Source organism: Hyperolius riggenbachi, chromosome 11 (assembly GCF_040937935.1).
Source record: "Hyperolius riggenbachi isolate aHypRig1 chromosome 11, aHypRig1.pri, whole genome shotgun sequence".
NCBI lineage: Eukaryota > Metazoa > Chordata > Amphibia > Anura > Hyperoliidae > Hyperolius > Hyperolius riggenbachi.
The window spans coordinates 9,349,090-9,367,622 of NC_090656.1; the positions used below are offsets into that span (position 1 = coordinate 9,349,090).

Below are 18,533 nucleotides of genomic sequence, written 5' to 3' on the forward strand. Positions count from 1 at the left end.
AGTGTGTACCAGGCATAAAGGGGTTCTGTAGGGGGCTTTGAAAGTAAAAACAGACCCTTTACTGGGGTTTCTACCAGCCCCCTGCAGCGGTCATGTCCCACGCCGTCCTCCTCCGATGCTCCGTTCCCCGCCGCTGGCACTGGTCAATTATTCGTCTAACTAGACGAATACAACTGCACCTGTGCGGCTATGGCCACGTGCGTCCCAGCTCCTGCTCGCGTCTCTGGGAGCTGCCTGCGATGTAAGCTCCCGGAGACGCGAGCGGGAGCTGGGACACGCGTGACCACAGGCGCAGTTGTATTCGTCTAGTTAGACGAATAATTGAATGGTGATGGCGGCGGGGAACGGCGGACCGTAGGAGGATGGCGCGGGCATCCCTCTCCCTCCCCCTGTGCCAACCTAATCACCATAGGGAGGCGATCGGCACTCGCCTCCGCCTCTCATAGGCATCAGCCTATCAGAGGACTTCATTCCCCAGCCAATCCGGGGACAGCCAAGTGTCAGCCGTACAGCGCTGCAATCTCCAAAAGGTAAACAAAGGGGAATTACTTCCCCTTTCGGCAGAAAATGGCCTGCTGCTAGCTCTGCTCCGTGAACTGGCAGAGAACGATCGTGCATGCGCGCACGTGTTCCCTGCCAAACTGCAGCTCCAGGACTTGACTCCAATCGGTGTTAGACGCTCCTGGGGCTGCCACCGCGGTCATGCCCATTGGCGTGATGCGATCGTTAGGTAGTTAAAGCACACCTGCATTGACAGAAAATGTATGATGTGGCCATACCTGAGGGTTCCTCAGTGCCCCCATATACTGTGTGGCCACCTCATACATTTTTACTTAGTTCAGGTACCCTTAAAGAGAACCTGAACTGAAAAGTAAAAGTCAAAATAAACATAAACACGTCATACTTACCTCCCGTGTAGCCTACTCATCAATCTCTTTCTCCTCTCCTGCGTCCTGTTTGTCCACAAACATCAATGGAATTCTCCTTCCTCCATTTTGAAAATGGCCATTACCCCATAACAGCTTCCTGGTCAGCACAATGTTAAACTGTTATATCGCCCACCTGAGCCATAGGGAAACATGAACATTATCTTGCACATTCAGTTGTAACTGACAGCTGCTGATATATAACTGACAGCAACTGGTATATTTCAGTTCTGACAAAATATTGTCCGAACTGGAAGGGATCACTGTAAGAAGAAAATGGTGAACTTCTGAGAGGAACTGATGGTGAGGTAAGTATGTCATATTCATTTGCAGGTACGTCATGTGTTTATTTTCAATAGTTTTACTCACTTCAGGTTTCCTTTTAAAAATGTAAAACATTTATTGTTAAAAATGTTAAGCTGAATTATAAATCGGAGTCTCATTGCAAAAATTTATTAATCACTATTTAGTAGTTTAAAGCTAAGACGTGAAACTTGCTGAAAATGAATTATGATTCCATATCTGTTCTTCTAGGAATATCGCTCAGAGAAATCTCTGGAAGAGTTAAACAAATTGGTTCCCCCAGAATGCAACTGGTGAGTTTCCTGGCTGAACATGGGGCACCTTAAAGCAAACCTGTATGATGTAATGAATTGAATGTGTAGTACAGCTAAGACATAGAATATTAGTAGCGAGGAAAAAAGTCTCATGTTTTCCAGTACAGGAAGGGTTAAAAAGTTTTCAGTTGTTATCTATGAAAAAAAGTTTCTCTGTCCTATTCGACCAACTGTGTTGAATACAGTCCTGTTTTCTGAAGCATTTAAAGGGACCCTGAGCAGTGCGGCACAGTGTAAATAGGCGGCGATCACGCCGTCTAACAGTCTCCCAAGCAGGAATAGCTACTCGGAGACTGAAGAGGGGGCGGAGCTCTAATGCAAATTACAGCCCCAGGACTTGACGCCAATTAGCGTTAGGCGGTCCTGAGGCTGCCGCCGCGGCCACGCCCTTTGGCGTGACACAGTCGTTAGGTAGTTAAATGAATCATAAGCATATATAAGCTTGCAGATTGCCTGCATAGCACATGGTAAATAGTGGGTGGTAACTCATTGCAGCCAATCAGAAGTTAAAGGAACACTGTCGATGAACATGTTTTTGTTTTGTTTTGTTTTTTGAGAGAGCAAATTCTTGAAACTAATGATGTATACATTTTAATTGCTTATCTCTTTAGTTTAATGCATCAAATTCCTTGTACTCTTAAAGGACAACTGAATTGAGAGGTATATGGAGGCTGCCATATTTATTTCCTTTTAAGCAATACCTGGCTATCGTGCTGATCCTCTGCCTCTAATACTTTTAGCTATAGACCCTGAACAAGCATGCAGCAGATCAGGTCTTTCTGACATTATTGTTAGATCTGACAAGATTAGCTGCATGCTTGTTTCTGGTCTAAATCGGACATGACTGCAGCAAAAGAGAGCAGTAGAGCTGCCAGGCAACTGGTATTGTTTAAAAGAAAATAAATATGGCAGCCTCCTGATTCTTCTCATTTCAGTTGTCCTTCAACTGATTGCAAGTCTGCTCAAATCTGAGGGGAGAGTGAACCATGAGGGGAGGGGAAATTCCCTCACAGTGCATCGGTTAACTCTGTGTGTGAGGGAAAGCTCTCAGCAGCTGCCTGTCTCTGACTGAAATGTCTGAAGACAGGAGAGGAAATGTAGCTTGTTATAAACATTTGTCATTGTCTGTGACATCAAAGCTTTTCATACTTTTTTGCTTTCAGAGAAAAATACTCTGTAGTCTGAAATGCAAAAAAAACAACACTGTCTGTGCATTGAAGCAGACACCCCTTTTGAGAATGATTTGTTCCAATAGAGCTAAATCCTACACACAATGTATTAAAGCTTTTGCCTCTGATATTTAACTTGAAAAGTAGGGATTGTGATTTTAGAACCCTTGGTTTGATAGTTTTCCTTTAATGATTGGCAAGCAGGAGGACTCTGGTTTATCTCTGATAAGCCATGTTTAAAGAGACTCTGTAACAAATTTTTCAGCCTTAGTTCTTCTATCCTATAAGTTCCTATGCCTGTTCTAATCTGCTCTAGCTTACTGCAGTCTTTCCTAACTGCACTGTCTCTGTAATAAATCAATGTATCTTTCCTCTGTCCTGTTTGTCAGGCTAAGGCTTGATTGTGTGGAATGTGCAGGGCTGCTTGTGATTGGTAGAAGCGATACACACCCTCTGCACAGGGCCGGCCTTAGGTTTTACAGCGCCCTGAGCGAAGCCAGATTATGGTGCCCCCCCCCCCCCCCCTCATCCTACACCTACACACACACACACACACACACACACACACAAGGAATAGGTAATATTGGGATGGACAGACAGACAAATATATATACATTGAGAGTGAGAGTGAGAGTGAGTGAGTGAGACAGAGACAGAGAGAGGAGGAGGAGAGAGACAGAGACAGAGAGAGGAGGAGGAGAGAGACAGAGACAGAGAGAGGAGGAGGAGAGAGACAGAGACAGAGAGAGGAGGAGGAGAGAGACAGAGACAGAGAGAGGAGGAGGAGAGAGACAGAGAGAGGAGGAGGAGAGAGACAGAGAGAGGAGGAGGAGAGAGACAGAGAGAGGAGGAGGAGAGAGACAGAGAGAGGAGGAGGAGAGAGACAGAGAGAGGAGGAGGAGAGAGACAGAGACAGAGAGAGGAGGAGGAGAGAGACAGAGATAGAGAGGGGAGGAGGAGAGAGACAGAGACAGAGAGAGGAGGAGGAGAGAGACAGAGAGAGGAGGAGGAGAGAGACAGAGACAGAGAGAGGAGAGAGACAGAGACAGAGAGAGGAGAGAGAGAGACAGAGAGAGGAGAGAGAGAGACAGAGGGGAGGAAAGAGAGACAGAGGGGAGGAAAGAGAGAGACAGAGGGGAGGAGAGAGAGACAGAGGGGAGGAGAGAGAGACAGAGGGGAGGAGAGAGAGACAGAGGGGAGGAGAGAGAGACAGAGGGGAGGAGAGAGAGACAGAGGGGAGGAGAGAGAGACAGAGGGGAGGAAAGAGAGACAGGGGAGGAAAGAGAGACAGGGGAGGAAAGAGAGACAGGGGAGGAAAGAGAGACAGAGGGGAGGAAAGAGAGACAGAGAGAGAGGAGGGAGAGACAGAGAGAGAGGAGGGAGAGACAGAGAGAGGAGGGAGAGACAGAGAGAGGAGGGAGAGACAGAGAGAGGAGGGAGAGACAGAGAGAGAGGAGGGAGAGACAGAGGAGGGAGAGAGAGAGGAGGGAGAGACAGAGAGAGGAGGGAGAGACAGAGAGAGGAGGAAAGAGAGAGGACGAGAGAGACAGACAGATATAGGGAAGGAGGGATAGGAGGGAGAAAAAGAGAGAGAGAAAAACATAGGGGGGGGGGGAGGGTGAGAGAGAGGGATGGATGGATAGATAGATAGATAGATAGATAGATAGATAGACAGACAGGATATAGGAATAGATAATCTAGGGACATATATGAGAGAGAGAGACAGAGCTATAGGGATGTATGTATGTTTGGGGAGGGAGAGAGAGAGAGAGAGAGAGAGACAGATATAGATGGATGGATGGATGGATGGATGGGAGGAGTAGAGAGAGAGAGACAGATATATAGGGATGGATGGATGCATGGGGAGATAGAGAGACAGACAGATATAGGGATGGATGGATGGATGGATGGTAGGAGTAGAGAGAGGGGGAAGAGAGACAGAGAGAGAGAGTGAGTGAGTGAGTGAGTGTGTGTGCTGCACAAAGTACGGTCCATTAAGGCTGCATTTCTATCTATGTAAAGCCCCCTGAGTGACTGACCTGCCTCTCTGCTGTCCCCCTTGCTTGCAGTTTGCTGGCACTCTGTGGGAGCTGGGCGATGTGCTCCTGTCACACAGACCTGTGGGCTGCAACAAGTTCCTCTCTGTGGTGGCTCCCTCCATCCCCGGCACTCAGACTGCCAGCCATGTAGTTCAGCGGTGGGTGGTCCAGCAGCATTGATGGCAGAGCGAGGGAAGCCCCTGTATACTTCAAATACAGGAAGTGCTCATTCAGGAAAGCACTTCCTGTATTTGAGATACACAGTGCCACCACTGGGCTCCCTCTGTCATCACAGCTGCCGATTCACCCACAGCTGAACAGGGCTGACAGTGAGTGCCGGAGATCGGAGGGGGCCGCGAGTGAGGGGAATAGAAACCCCTGCACATGCGCCCCTTGGAGGCCGGCGCCCTGTGCGACCGCTCCGGTCGCACAGGTCAAAGGCCGGCCGTGCCTCTGCAGGCCCCCTGCACACTCTGAATGACTCACACACTATGCTTAGCTGAGCCTATTAGAAGCTGGTTAGTTTGTTTGTAAACACTGCCTAAAACTGTTAATTACAAGCCAGGATTGCAGCAGAGAGTGGCAGAAACAGCACAGAGGGGCACAGGAGAAAATAATGAATAGAATGGTATGCTTTTTATTGTAAGAATATTAGAGTACAGATTCTCTAACGTTATTCTCCTGTGTGTGCAGCATTCGAGAAGGGAAACTGCAGCATCTTCTGGCACGGGAGCTGGTCCCCGGCGATGTGATCTGCCTGACGGTGGGTGACCGAGTTCCTGCAGATATCAGACTGATAGAGGTAAGGACTCGCGCGGTGCTAGCATCGCTAGTACTAAACTTATGGCAGAATTTACTGTTGTGCTTAGAGTCATTCGTGCTCCTTTCAAGTTTAAGAAGAATTTCAGCCTAAACAAGCATACTGTCATTAAAGCGGACCCAAACCAAACATTTTTTTAATTCAAAATATTTAGTTGCACCACTCTGACACATACAAATATAAATAAACACTCCTTCAAGCCTATGAGCATTTCAGTGCATGCTTTTCACCCTTCTCTTTTCATAGCTAGGGTTATACAGGTGGCAGCCATTAGCAATTCCTCCATTGCCGGACACCATCTACTCCACCAGTCTGCCGGATTCTGTCCCGGCAATATGAAAGGAAGGGAGGGGTTTCTCCAATAAATGTAAAATATTTTATATTTGCCATCATGCAGCTGAAAAAAGGCTGCTATTTATTATTATAATTTCGAAAATAGATTTTATTTCTGAAATCTTGTATTTTTAGTTTGGGTCCACTTTAAGTTACATTAGTTATGTTATTTAAAATAGATAGGTAATATAATCTCTTACCCACCCTGTTTTAATAGAACAGGCAAATGTTTGTGATTTCATGGGGGCAGCCATTTTTTTCATGGGGGCAGACATCTTTTTGGTTGAAAGGAGGTGACAGGGAGCATGAGACACAGTTCCAACAGTCCTGTGTCCTGATCACCCCTCCCAGCTACTGGCGCTAGGCTTCAAATCTCACATTCAAAATAAAAAAAAAAAAAATTGCGCCAAAACAGCATAAGTAGAACAATATCATCAGAAATCCCCATGATGCTTTGCACAGCATCAAGGGAAAAATGCCCGGGCATTTTTTTTCTGTGCAGCTGAAAATGAGGCTTGGGTAAGAAAAACAAAGTTCTGATGCTGTGAAACTGTTAAAAAAAACAGCAAGCCTTTTCAGTGCTGCTTTTCAGTAGATTTTTAGTCTGGAGGTTCACTTTAATCTCTCGTGGCACAAAACATCATTGTGGCAAGAACTGTGGCCAACAGGTGCGTGGCTAGAGGGGAAGATTTTGTGCCGGAGCCCGAAATCTATGCCAAGGTGCCCCAAATGTTGGGTGTCTGACCCGATGCCCTTAAACTAAGGGGAGAAGACGCCTCTGGACACCAAGCGGTCGGAGGGGGTGAGTAGTGCTAGTGCCGCCCACTGCGTTCTCTGCCGCGGGGGGCGGTGGAGATTGGGAAAGTACGGGGGGGGGGGGGGAACCATGGAATATTATGGGGGGGGACCATTAGATGACCAGGGAATACAGGGGGGGATGTGGGGACTACTTGCCAACCAGGGATTACTATTGGGTGTTTAGGGGACCATTCGACAACCAGTGAATAGTATTTGGGTTAAGAGGACTATTAAACGACCAAGGAATGCTATTGGGGGTTAATAAGACCACCCTGGCGTTCTATTGATTGTGCCAGGGTGGTGACGCAGCAGTATTTTTTGAAAAAAATTTTTTTTTAAATCCTGTAGCTAGCCTAGCGCTAGCTACATGATTCCCTTCTCCCTGCGGCATCCCTCCCACCCCTCCGATCGCCGCCGGCGATCAAGCCCTTTAGGGCTTCCCCCGTCGCCATGGCGACTAACGGAATGACATCATCAACGTTGTGACGTCACAGGGAGTCCCGATCCACCCCTCAGCGCTGCCTGGCGCTGATTGGCCATGCTGCGCACGGGGTCTCGGGGGGGGGGGGGGGGGGGGGGTTGTCAGGACGTAGTTGACTATTTAACACAGAACACCTCATCTTCCTCAGCTTTCGCACGGAAGCGTGATATATCTTCCTCCTCCTGCTCTGATTCTGGCACCCCACTTAAAGGGAATCCGAGCTCTAACTAAAATCAAAATCTGAACTTACCTGGGGCTTTCTCCAGCCCACCGTAGGTCGGGAGGTCCCTCGGCGTCCATCTGGCTCTTCTCCCAGGCCTTGGTCAGAAATGGCTCCCCGGCGTCTCCCGGCGACGCTGGGCCCGAGTGTCGGGCTCCTTCTTCATGAAAGCTGACGTCAGTCGTCACCACGGCGGCCGGCGTGACAGTACTGTGCATGCGCCATTTCTCCCGACCTACATTTGTTTTCTTTATGAGCTCGGATATTCCCTTTAAAGGTAACATGATCTCTCTAAGTGACAGGACATTCCTTAAAGTGAACCTGAAGCCTAATTAAAATAACCCCCCCCTCGTTGCAGCGCTTTCTCCCCCTTTAGCAGTCTTCGACTGATGGGCTAGAGACTGCTCACTTCCGCTGCGGGAGACTTCGGAAGTCTTTATGAGCCCGAGTACTCCTGAAAATAGGCAGCTCTGTTGTGCGCATGCGCAAGTGGGAACAGGAAGAGGAAAGCTCTATAGGATCCAGAGCCTTTCCTCTCCTTAGGGGAGTACCTGTTTTTTATTTTAGACTTCAGCTGTCCTTTGTTTTCATACACCAGTAGTGCCTGTATATTTTACAATCTCCATGAAATGTGTCTAATGACATATTCTCATCTGGCTTCTGACAAGATAGCTGCGAAGCACCCCTCATGTACATTTGCCACACCGCTTCACACTAACTTTCTGTACGCACGCTAGATCGTTCTTGGTGAAGACGGGGCGCCTCTGCCAAGCATCTAGCGTGTGTACAGCGGCACCGATGCGTCAGCGAGAGATCCGGCCTCCCAGATCAACTCATATCGTTGTTCTGCTCCATAGCCCCTCCCACTCCATACCACGCAGTTATGCGCTGCATGTCGTCCCGCCTTCCCTCTCCACAGCAACAAGACGTGTCACTACAGAACTCAGCCATGAACTGTGGCCCAAGAGATCAAGTTACAATCCCTGCAGGTGATAGTGATTCTACGTGTGTACCTACCTAGGACAACTGAAGTGAGAGGTATATGAAGGCTGCCATATTTACTTCCTTTTAAAGTGGAACTGTCACGAAAATCTTAAAATTTAAAACACATACAAAAATGACAAGTACATTGCTTCCCGAGTAAAATGAGCCATAAATTACATTTCTCCTATGTTGCTGTCACTTACAGTAGGTAGTAGAAATTTGACATTACAGACAGGTTTTGGGCTAGTCCATCTCTTCATGGGGGATTCTCAGCATGGCCTTTATTCTTTATACATTCCCTGAAAATGATTTATACAAAGATGCTGGCCAGCCTCCCTGCTCGCTGCACACTTTTTTGGCAGTTGGACGGAGCAACTGTCATTCACTAAGGCCTAGTGCAGACCAGAGAGGTTCGGTCGCGTTTTCAGATCCGATTGCGGATGTGGAAATGCTTGGGTAATGTATTTCAATGGGGTGGTGCACACCAGAGCGGGAGGCGTTTTGCAGAAACGCATACTCCCGGGCTGCTGCAGATTTTGGATTGCAGAGGCGTTTCTGCCTCCAATGTAAAGTATAGGAAAACCGCAAACCGCTCTGAAAAACGGCAGTTCAGAGCGGTTTTCCAGGCGTTTTTGTTACAGAAGCTGTTCAGTAACAGCTTTACTGTAACAGTATATGAAATCTACTACACCAAAAACGCTTCCCAAAACCGCAAAATGCTAGGTGAAACGCTACAGAAAAATAAGAAAAAGGGTTTTTAAAATCTGCTAGCATTTTGCGGATCTGCTAGCGGGTTTTGGTGTGCACCAGGCCTACGTGCTTTTAAAAAATAAAGAAAACCCTGAGAACCCCCCATGAGAAGATGGGCTATTCCAAAATCTGTCGGTTCTGTCAGATTTCTACTACTTACTCTAAGTGACAGCAACATAGGAGAAAAGTAATTTATGGCTCATTTTACTCAGGAAGAAACTTACTTCTTATTTGTATATGTTTATATATCTGACAAGATTAGCAGCATGCTTGTTTCTGGTGTGAGTCAGACACTACTGCAGCCAAATAGATCAGCAGGGCTGCCAGGCAAATGGTACTGTTTAAAACTGAATAAATAAGGACGCCTCCTCTCACTGCAGGTGTCCTTTAAAGCAAACCAATGACTACAAAATTAAAACCCAGACGCTTACCTCACTAGAAGATCATTTTACCGAATTGGAACCACAACACGGCCGCCTGAACCGATCTTTCACACACACACCCTTGTGCAGTGGTTTTAAAGCCTCAACTCTCAGTGTGACTTCCTGGCCTCCTCCAGTACCCGCCGTCACCGCGAGCGCATGTATGATGTCACAACATGTGTCAAGTCACATGGTACCAGCGCTCTTGGTGATGCCAGACACCAGAAGGGGCCAGGAGGTGCGCTGGCGTAGAGGTGGGGGGCTGCACTTTAGGCCGGCCCAGCAGGTGGCAGCATGTGGACGATTTTGAGGTCGATCTGCCCACACATTGCAGAAGTACTGAGCTTGCGCAGAAAGCTCCAAGCCACGTGAGCCACGCACTCGTGCAGACGCAGAAGACGCCGGCCTGGCGAGTTCGGCATCTGCACCAGAGGGAGGGGACCCCGGGCCACCTGCGGGGAGCGGAGCTGCGGCGAGGGCACAGGATCACTGCCAGGGGCTGGAGGAAGCCCCAGGTAAGTAGAACTTAATTTTTTTTCCCCTCAGAACTTTCCTTTAAGAAACCCTAGGAGGAGGTTCCCTGCCCATAAGACATGATTGCGAGATTGATGCTGGTACACACCATGAAATTTCCCGTCTGGTCGATGGGTCACATCAACAGTTCTAAACTGATTTTGGAAATCAGATCGGACCTGTCAGAAATGATCGATTCAACCCATCGATCTGAGGGGAAATTGCATGGTGTGTGCCAGCCATACGACCTGCCAATCAGAGACTTGCAGATTCAGTCACCCAATCACATGGATCTATATACTGTATATCAGTATGTCTCACTCGCAGTCTGGGAATGACAGTTGGACCTCACTAGCTGGATTGGCTGCATTCTGCAGATGCTTCGCCTAGCAGCAATGTCCCGACAATGTGGAAGTATGTCACTCAGTGGCCTGTCGTTGTGTAAGATGACTCAGCTTCCTCCCTGCGTCTCGTCACCGTGGTCCTGTCACCTGGACGAGGCTATAGATTACCTCCTAAGGCTAGATCGCCTGATCCAATGGCCCAATCTGATGGCTTATGCGGCCACGCCTCTCCCTCGGGTCACCTAATTGTGGCGGGAACAATGAGCCCTGACCACTGACGCGAAGCAGTCACCTGACCACAGTGGAAGCAGCGGGGTTAAAATTCCTCATAACTGGCGGTGGTGCTCCCTGGATACGAGAGAAGAATGAGCGAGAGGGCCGAACAATGGGCCTTCAGTTCCTGCTTCTGACAAGAGGTTATTTCTGGAAGCTCAGATACCACACTGAGGCCCTTTCATCTTCCTGCTCCGCCAAACTCACATTGTGCAGTGTAAGATCACCGGCTAAACCACACGCTACCCACATACATGCATATCCTGCTATAAGGGCTTGTTCACATCTAGGGCATTTTCAGCCTTGTTTCAAGCGCAGGCGATTTTCAAAATCGCCCACAAAACGCTTGTGCAATGAATCTCTATGAGAAGGTTCATATCAGCGCGTTGCGTGCGCTTTGTGCTTCGCAAAGCGGTGTCTGGACCATTTTTGGGGCGATTTTGCTATAATGGAAGGTATAGGAAGAACGCTAAACTCTCACAAAATGGCTTTGTGCAGCGATTGCGTTTGCGATTTTAACGAATAAAATCATTGTGTTTATTCTTTTCCGGGTCAAAGAGTTTGTTTCCTGACTTGCGTCAGGGAGTGAATTAAAAATCACTCTGCAAAAGGGCTTTAGAAAAGTGCTTTTAAAAAAAACAGCCCGCAGGCAAGCACTGGGAGGCGCTAAAAAAACACGCACAAAATCGCAAAACACTTGCTTGTTTGATTTTAGATGTGAACAAGGCCAGTATTCCACAGAAGTCTGTCATGGATGGTAGACTGATGATTCTTTCATCACTAGTCAGCATGAAAGAACACCTTAAAGCAGGGGTCTCAAACTCGCGGCCCGTGGGCCATTTGCGGCCCTCGGTACAACATTTTGTGACCCGCGCCGGCAAAAGAGACACGGAAGCGAACTATTTTTGCCTATTTTACCTTATAGTTCGCGTCAGTGCTCCCAAGTAATCCGCCACATCCCCGCCGCTAAACGAGGGCTGCAGAGCCCCCAAATCCCCCGGGCAAACATTCACGACTACGTTGAGGGGCAGAGCTTCCAGCTGTAGCTCTGCCCCTCCTGACGTCAATCGCAGCACGGATCGCCGCCTCTCCCCCGCCCCTCTCTGTGAAGGAAGAGTGAGAGGGGCGGGCAGAGCCGGCGATCCGCCGCTATTGACGTCAGGAGGGGCAGAGCTGAAGCTGAAAGCTCTGCCCCTTCCAGGAAATGCCGGTGGATTGACCCCCCCGGCTCGGGCGATTTTGTGAAATCCCTTATGCAGCCCAGCCTCATCCTGACTTTTCCTCCTGCGGCCCCCAGGTAAATTGAGTTTGAGACCAAGAGAACCTGTACTGAGTAAAAAATTTTAAAATAAACACATGACGTAGCTGCAAATGAACATGACATACTTACCTCACTATCAGTTCCTCTCAGAAGATCACCATTTTCTTTTTACAGTGATCCATTCCAGTTCTGACAAGATTTTGTCAGAACTGAAATAAACCAGTTGCTGCCAGTTATATATCAGCTGCTGTCAGTTACAACTGAATGTGCAAGGTAATGTCCATGTTTCCCTATGGCTCAAGTGGGCGATATTACAGTTTAACTGTGTGCTGACCAGGAAGCTGTTATGGGGTAAAGGCCATTTTCAAAATGGAGGACGGAGAATTCCATTGATCACAGTGGACAAATGGGACGCAGGAGAGGAGAAAGAGAATGAGGAGTAGACTACACAGGAGTATGACCTGTTTGTGGTTATTTTGACTTTTAATTTTCAGAGGGATATGGAAGGCTGCCATATTTGTTTTCTTTTAAATAATTCCAGTTTCCTGCCAGTCCTGCTGATCTCTTTGGCTGCAATAGTGTCTGAATCACACACCTGAAACAAGCATGCAGCTAATCCAGTCATACTTAAAGTGAATCTGAACTCTTGCTCAGGACACAAGGAAATGTATTGTCTGTTTTTAGAAAGTTTAGCCCGTCTAATTCCCCCTCGTCTGTAAGTCATCAAAAGTGTCATTTGATCTCTCAGCTGTGGCAGCACAGAAATTCAGCAGTCATCGGCCGAGACTGCTAATGTGTAAACACAGGATGTTAAAGAGACTCTGTAACATCGGATCCCCTGGGGGGTACTCACCTCGGGTGGGGGAAGCCTCGGGATCCTAATGAGGCTTCCCACGCCATCCTCCGTCCCTCAGGGGTCTCGCTGCAGCCCTCCGAACAGCCGGCGACAGACCCGACTGTCAATTCAATATTTACCTTTGCTGGCTCCAGCGGGGGCGCTGTGGCTGCTTTCAGCTCGGAACTAGACGGAAATACCCGATCTCCGTCGGGTCCGCTCTACTGCACAGGCGCCGTAGACTTGCACCTGCGCAGTAGAGCAGACCCGACGACAATCGGGTATTTCCACCTACTTCGGAACCGACAGCCACCAGAGCGCCTGCGCAGGAGCCGGTAAGGTAAATATTGAATTGGACAGTCGGGTCTGTCGCCGGCTGTTCGGAGGGCTGCAGCGAGACCCCTGACGGATGGAGGACGGCGTGGGAAGCCTCATTAGGATCCCGAGGCTTCCCCCACCCAAGGTGAGTACCTCCCAGGGGACATTTTGATGTTACAGTTCCTCTTTAACAATATGTCTGCTTCTGTGAAAGCATAAAGTAGTCACACTGCAGATTTATTGCAGGATTTTTGTAGGCTGTAACAAAAAAAATGTTTTTCTTTAAAGGTTATTATGCTTTTTTATCTTTTAGAGCAGAGAGGAAGCTCTGGGGTCAGGTCCGCATTCAGTGGGAAACACCGGATCTGCATGCTTGTTGAGGGTCTATGGCTAACGGTATTAGAGGCAGAGGACCAGCAGGTCAGCCAGGCAATCTGCATTGTTACATAAGGCAGCCTCCATATACCTCTTACTTTAGGTTCCACCAATTAACCTCCAAGGGGCGTAGATCATATAACACTGTGGGAGGCGCCCCTATGTTTCAATTTATATAGTGTATAGACCAGGGGTAGGGAACGTATCGCTCGGGACCCGGATGTGGCTCTTTTGATGGCTACATCTGGCTCACATACAAATCAGTAGGAGCTGATGTACTAAGCTCAAGCAGCGCAGCTTAGTGCGGCAGCGCATGTAAAATTTAGTATGCACCCTACTGCTGTAACTTACTCGCGTAACCCCCAAAACGAACGGCTGCTCCATTTGTCCCACCCTGTAACCTGTCAGGTCCAGTGACTTTGTAGGACGAGATCCCTGCACTTTGATTGGCCCAATAGGCTGCCTGTCATTTGACAGGCAGCCTATTGGGCCAAAGTGCCATGTCCCTGGATCTTGTCCTACAAAGTGAATCCACTTCCAAATCAACTAGCTAATTGTACAAGCTGTTAGTCGGTATTTCTCCTGTCTGGCTTTCAGGGAAATTGCTGATGTTGCTGAAACCCAAGAGAAGCTAAAGACATGTCTGACACTTCCGCTGCCCGGCGGATCAACTGTATACACATCACCATGGCAACAGGGATGTGAGCCCTCTGCTGCGCGCGCACACTTTGCCAGTTTGAAACATATTGTATGGCTCTCACGGAATTACATTTTAAAATATGCGGCGTTTATGGCTCTCAGCCAAAAAGGTTCCCTACCCCTGGTATAGACAATTGATCAAAGGTAAGAATAATGCGTCTTACCTGGTAGTAAGACTCATACACATTAGGGTAGTAGAAATCAATTTATTAAGCACTAGGGACAACGCGTTTCGTGACGAAGTCGCTTCTTCAGGTCAATTAACGTGCTATATATCAAAGAACGAAAAGCGTGGGCGCCCACGGTTTTCATTCTTTGATATATAGCACGTTAATTGATATCATTGATATATACACTATATAAATTGAAACATAGGGGCGCCTCCCACAGTGTTATATGCTATACATTACCTCACCACGCGAGGTTACATCACCGTAGTTATACAGTGGTGATTTTTCTCCCGGGAGCAGCGACCCACAAGGTCGAGTGGAGACGGTACTTCTCCACATGATTTGATGGTGGTTGCATTCAAAGGCAACCCAGAATTGTGAGTATATTTTTACTACAATAGACCAGCTCACACAACGATAATACACGATATCGGGTTCCCGGTGTCCCTGTGTCTTATTATCGTTACTAAGGGGCGTAGATATTCGTCTGTGCAAGTTAATGAGAAACGAATGGGCGGATAAAATTGCTCTGGTGCTGAAGTGGTTAAAGTGAATGGGTTGTTTTCCGTGAGAATTTTCCTCTACCTGATGACACGTTATCCGCTGTATTGCTGCCTAGCGTTTCAGTAAACCTCATTGTGCTGCGCCTCACTGCAGACAATGCGATTCTCCACGCCATTTACCGCACAACACTGCTTCTCAGGTTCCACAATGATATTGTGTTCCGCGTTTCTGAGCCGCGGACTCTTGTAAACACCAGCCGGCTCTTTCCGGGAAGATTAGTTATGAGTTTCTCTACGGCTTGTATTTCCTTATGTTTGCTCTGTGAACTGGAGATCTGGTTTTACCTGTTTACTCGCTTATCCTCGTCTTGGTACTTTGTTCTCGTAGACTGATGTGAGTAGGTAGAGGTCCGCGGCGACAGCTGTGAGCGGATAGTGATAGCTACTGGATGTCATCGTTATTGCAGTTGAAAAACAGTGTCCATCAACTTCATCCTTTAGGCCCCTTGTCCACTAGCAATCGCTAGCGTTCGCGCTGAACGTTATCGATTGCGATTCAGCAAAAGTACAACATTTTGCATCGATTTCCCAACGTTTGCAATCGCGATTTTGCTGTGCTATGCACTGCATAGCAAAATCGTGGCAATAATCGCTCCACCGTGCGTTTGCGATTAAGTAAAAAAACGAATCGCGGTAGTGGAAATGACCTACCGCGATTCCTATGTTAAAAAGCAAACCGTAGCGATTTGAAAATCCTTAGCGGTTTGAGATTTTGCGATTCAGCAAACGCTATAGTGAAAAAGGGCCCTTAAAGGACAACTGAGGTGACATGTGACATGATGAGTTAGACATGTTTATGTACAGTCACACGGCAGCAGAATAATGTGCATCAAACGCCAAGTTAAAACCTGATATATTTGGCTTTACAAATTTGGCCTATTTGGCTTAAAGGACCTCTGTCGCGAAAATCTTAAAATTTTAAAAACATGTAAACATATACAAATAAGGACGAATCTTCCAGAGTAAAATGAGCCATAAATTACTTTTCTCCTATGTTGCCGTCACTTACAGTAAGTAGTAGAAATCTGACATTACCGACAGATTTTGGACTAGCCCATCTTCTCATAGGGGAGTTCTCAGGGTTTTCTTTATTTTTAAAAGCACTTAGTGAATGGCAGTTGCTCCTTCCTACTGCCAAAATAGTGTGCAGCGAGCAGGGAGGCTGGCCAGCATCAGCGTATAAATCTTTTTCAGGGAATGTCCTTATAAAAAATAAAGGTCATGCTGAGAATCCCCTGTGGAGAGATGGACTAGTCCAAAACCTGTCGATAATGTCAGATTTCTACTACCTACTGTAAGTGACAGCAACATAGGAGAAAAGTCATTTGTGGCTCATTTTACTCTGGAAGAAATGAACTTCTTATTTGTATGCGTTTTCAATTTTAAGATTTTCGCCACAGTTCCTCTTTAAAGGGGAACTGAAGAGAGAGGTATATGGAGGCTGTCATGTTTATTTCCTTTTAATCAATACCAGTTGCCTGGCAGCCCTGCTGGTCTATTTCTCTGCAGTAGTATCTGATTAAAACCAGAAACAAGCATGCAGCTAGTCTTGTCAGATCAGACTTATAAGTCTGAACCACTGAAACACCTGATCTGCTGCATGCTTGTTCAGGGGCTATGGCTAATAGTATTAGAGGCGGAGGATCAGCAGGGCTGCCAGGCAACTGGTATTGTCTAAAAGGAAATAAGCATAACAGCCTCCATATACCTCTCTCTTCAGTTCCCCTTTAACCACGAGGCATTGCTCATGCAAATATTCATTTGCAATGCCATAATATGCAGGGTCTAAAACAAATTTATCGCAAACCAGTTGCTTTGCCGGGATTAGTTTGCGCAACATTTAGCACTATCTAGGGGTGCCCCGGGGAGCCGCAGAGCTCCAAGCCCTCTCACTGCTCGGAAACCCTGTAGCAGCACCCTGGAGGGGGAGGCTGGGAAGTGCAGGCGACCCCTCCAAGTGTGGCTGGCGCTGGGAACAGCTGCTCACACCCACCTCCCAAAGCACAGACCTCTACCTTACAACATACATGTGTATCCTTACACTCTGCCATATAATAATAATGGCAGTATTTGTATAGCGCCTTTCTCCTGCCGGGCTCAAAGCGCTTGCGAGGCAGCCACTAGAGCGCACTCAGTAGGCAGTAGCAGTGTTAAGGAGACTTGCCCAAGAAACTCCTTACATATGAGCATGACTTGGGAGCAACACGTGTAAGGGGAGTGAAGCAAGGGCCACCCCAAGCTTGTGGGGCTCAGGGTTGCTCCCTTGCAATACACCCTGGGAGGGGGGGAGGGACAGGTGCAGACAGCTCACTCTGGGGCTCACACCACCCAGAGAAAGCCACCCACCACCTGCCTCCATGTGTATGTACGGTGCCTAGCACACAAATGTCTAGGCTGTGTTCCTTTTTTTCTTTCTATGCCTGAAAGAGTTAAACATCAGGTATGCAAGTGACAGTTTCTGCCTGGGTCAGACTGGGTCAGACTATAACATAACCCTCACTGATAAGGAATTACAGCCATAAAACACTTTCCTGGCAGTAAATGGCTTCTGAGAGCAGGAAAGAGATAAAAAGGGTCAATCATTCATAGATTTGTGCTCTGGCATACTTCAATGAAGGTGTCATTGAGCAGAGACAACGAAACAGTAAAAACTTAAAAAACTAGTTGTAAATATAAAATAAAACATTGGGATATAAAAAAAAAAAAAAAGGTTTTTTTTCTCATCAGTATATCGTCACCTCAGATGTCCGACTCCTAGTAGCCATACATCTAGTGATGATGGTCAGGTTCCACCAAGAGATAGACAAGACAAGACAAATAACATTTATATCGCGCTTTTCTCCTGGCGGACACAAGGCGCCAGAGCTGCAGCCACTAGGGGGTGCTTTATAGGCAGTAGCGGTGTTAGGGAGACTTGCCTAAGGTCTCCTACTGAATAGGTGCTGGCTTACTGAACAGGCAGATCCGAGATTCGAACCCTGGTCTCCTGCGTCAGAGGCAGAGCCCTTAACCATTACACCATCCAGCCAATCTCTCTCGAATTGAATCTGAGTAGAGAGAGATCTGTCAGCTGCCCATACGCCGCAGGCCAATTCCCATTGATTGATTTCTGCATGAGGTGTCTCGGGAATTGGCCAAGTGCGCCGATATCAGACACGCTACGTGCTCTACGCCAGCGGTGCGTATAGGGCTCATGGAGGGGCGGGATTCTGAGATTGGCACGGTCTCCACTGCACCAATTATTATTATTGAATTGGATGGTTGATCGGCTGCCAAGAAAAGAGCGGTACGGCCACCTTTAGGCCCATTTTACACTAACCGCGGTGAGTGGCGTTGCGCTACTCTCCCCCACCGCAGCCCGTCGCAGTGGCCATTAATGTGACATTACACACGGTCTGCAGTGTGACACAATGAAACCGAGCTGCTTTGGGGGCTGCAGACGTGGCCCTACTAAGGGCCCCAGTGCGGTCGAGACCTCTGCAGCCCCTATTACTACGCCACTGGTGGCCACCTCCCTCCCTCCCTTCTAAAGTCCCCTGGTATTTAATAGCTACTATACAGTTCCCTTGTGTATAGTGCCCCCCCTTTCCTCCCCTATACAGTTCCCTGGTGTCTAGTGCCTC

At 47.8% G+C, this 18,533-nt stretch overlaps 1 protein-coding gene across 1 annotated transcript in view; it reads left to right on the top strand.

The window, feature by feature from the left end:
* The window catches only part of ATP2C2 (ATPase secretory pathway Ca2+ transporting 2), a 214,591-nt gene that overhangs the window by 91,307 nt on the left and 104,751 nt on the right, over positions 1-18,533 (top strand). The window contains exons 6-7 of the mRNA XM_068260802.1: positions 1,461-1,522; positions 5,445-5,553. Of these exons, the coding sequence (XP_068116903.1) occupies positions 1,461-1,522; positions 5,445-5,553 (171 nt within the window). The remainder of the gene's footprint in view (positions 1-1,460; positions 1,523-5,444; positions 5,554-18,533) is intronic.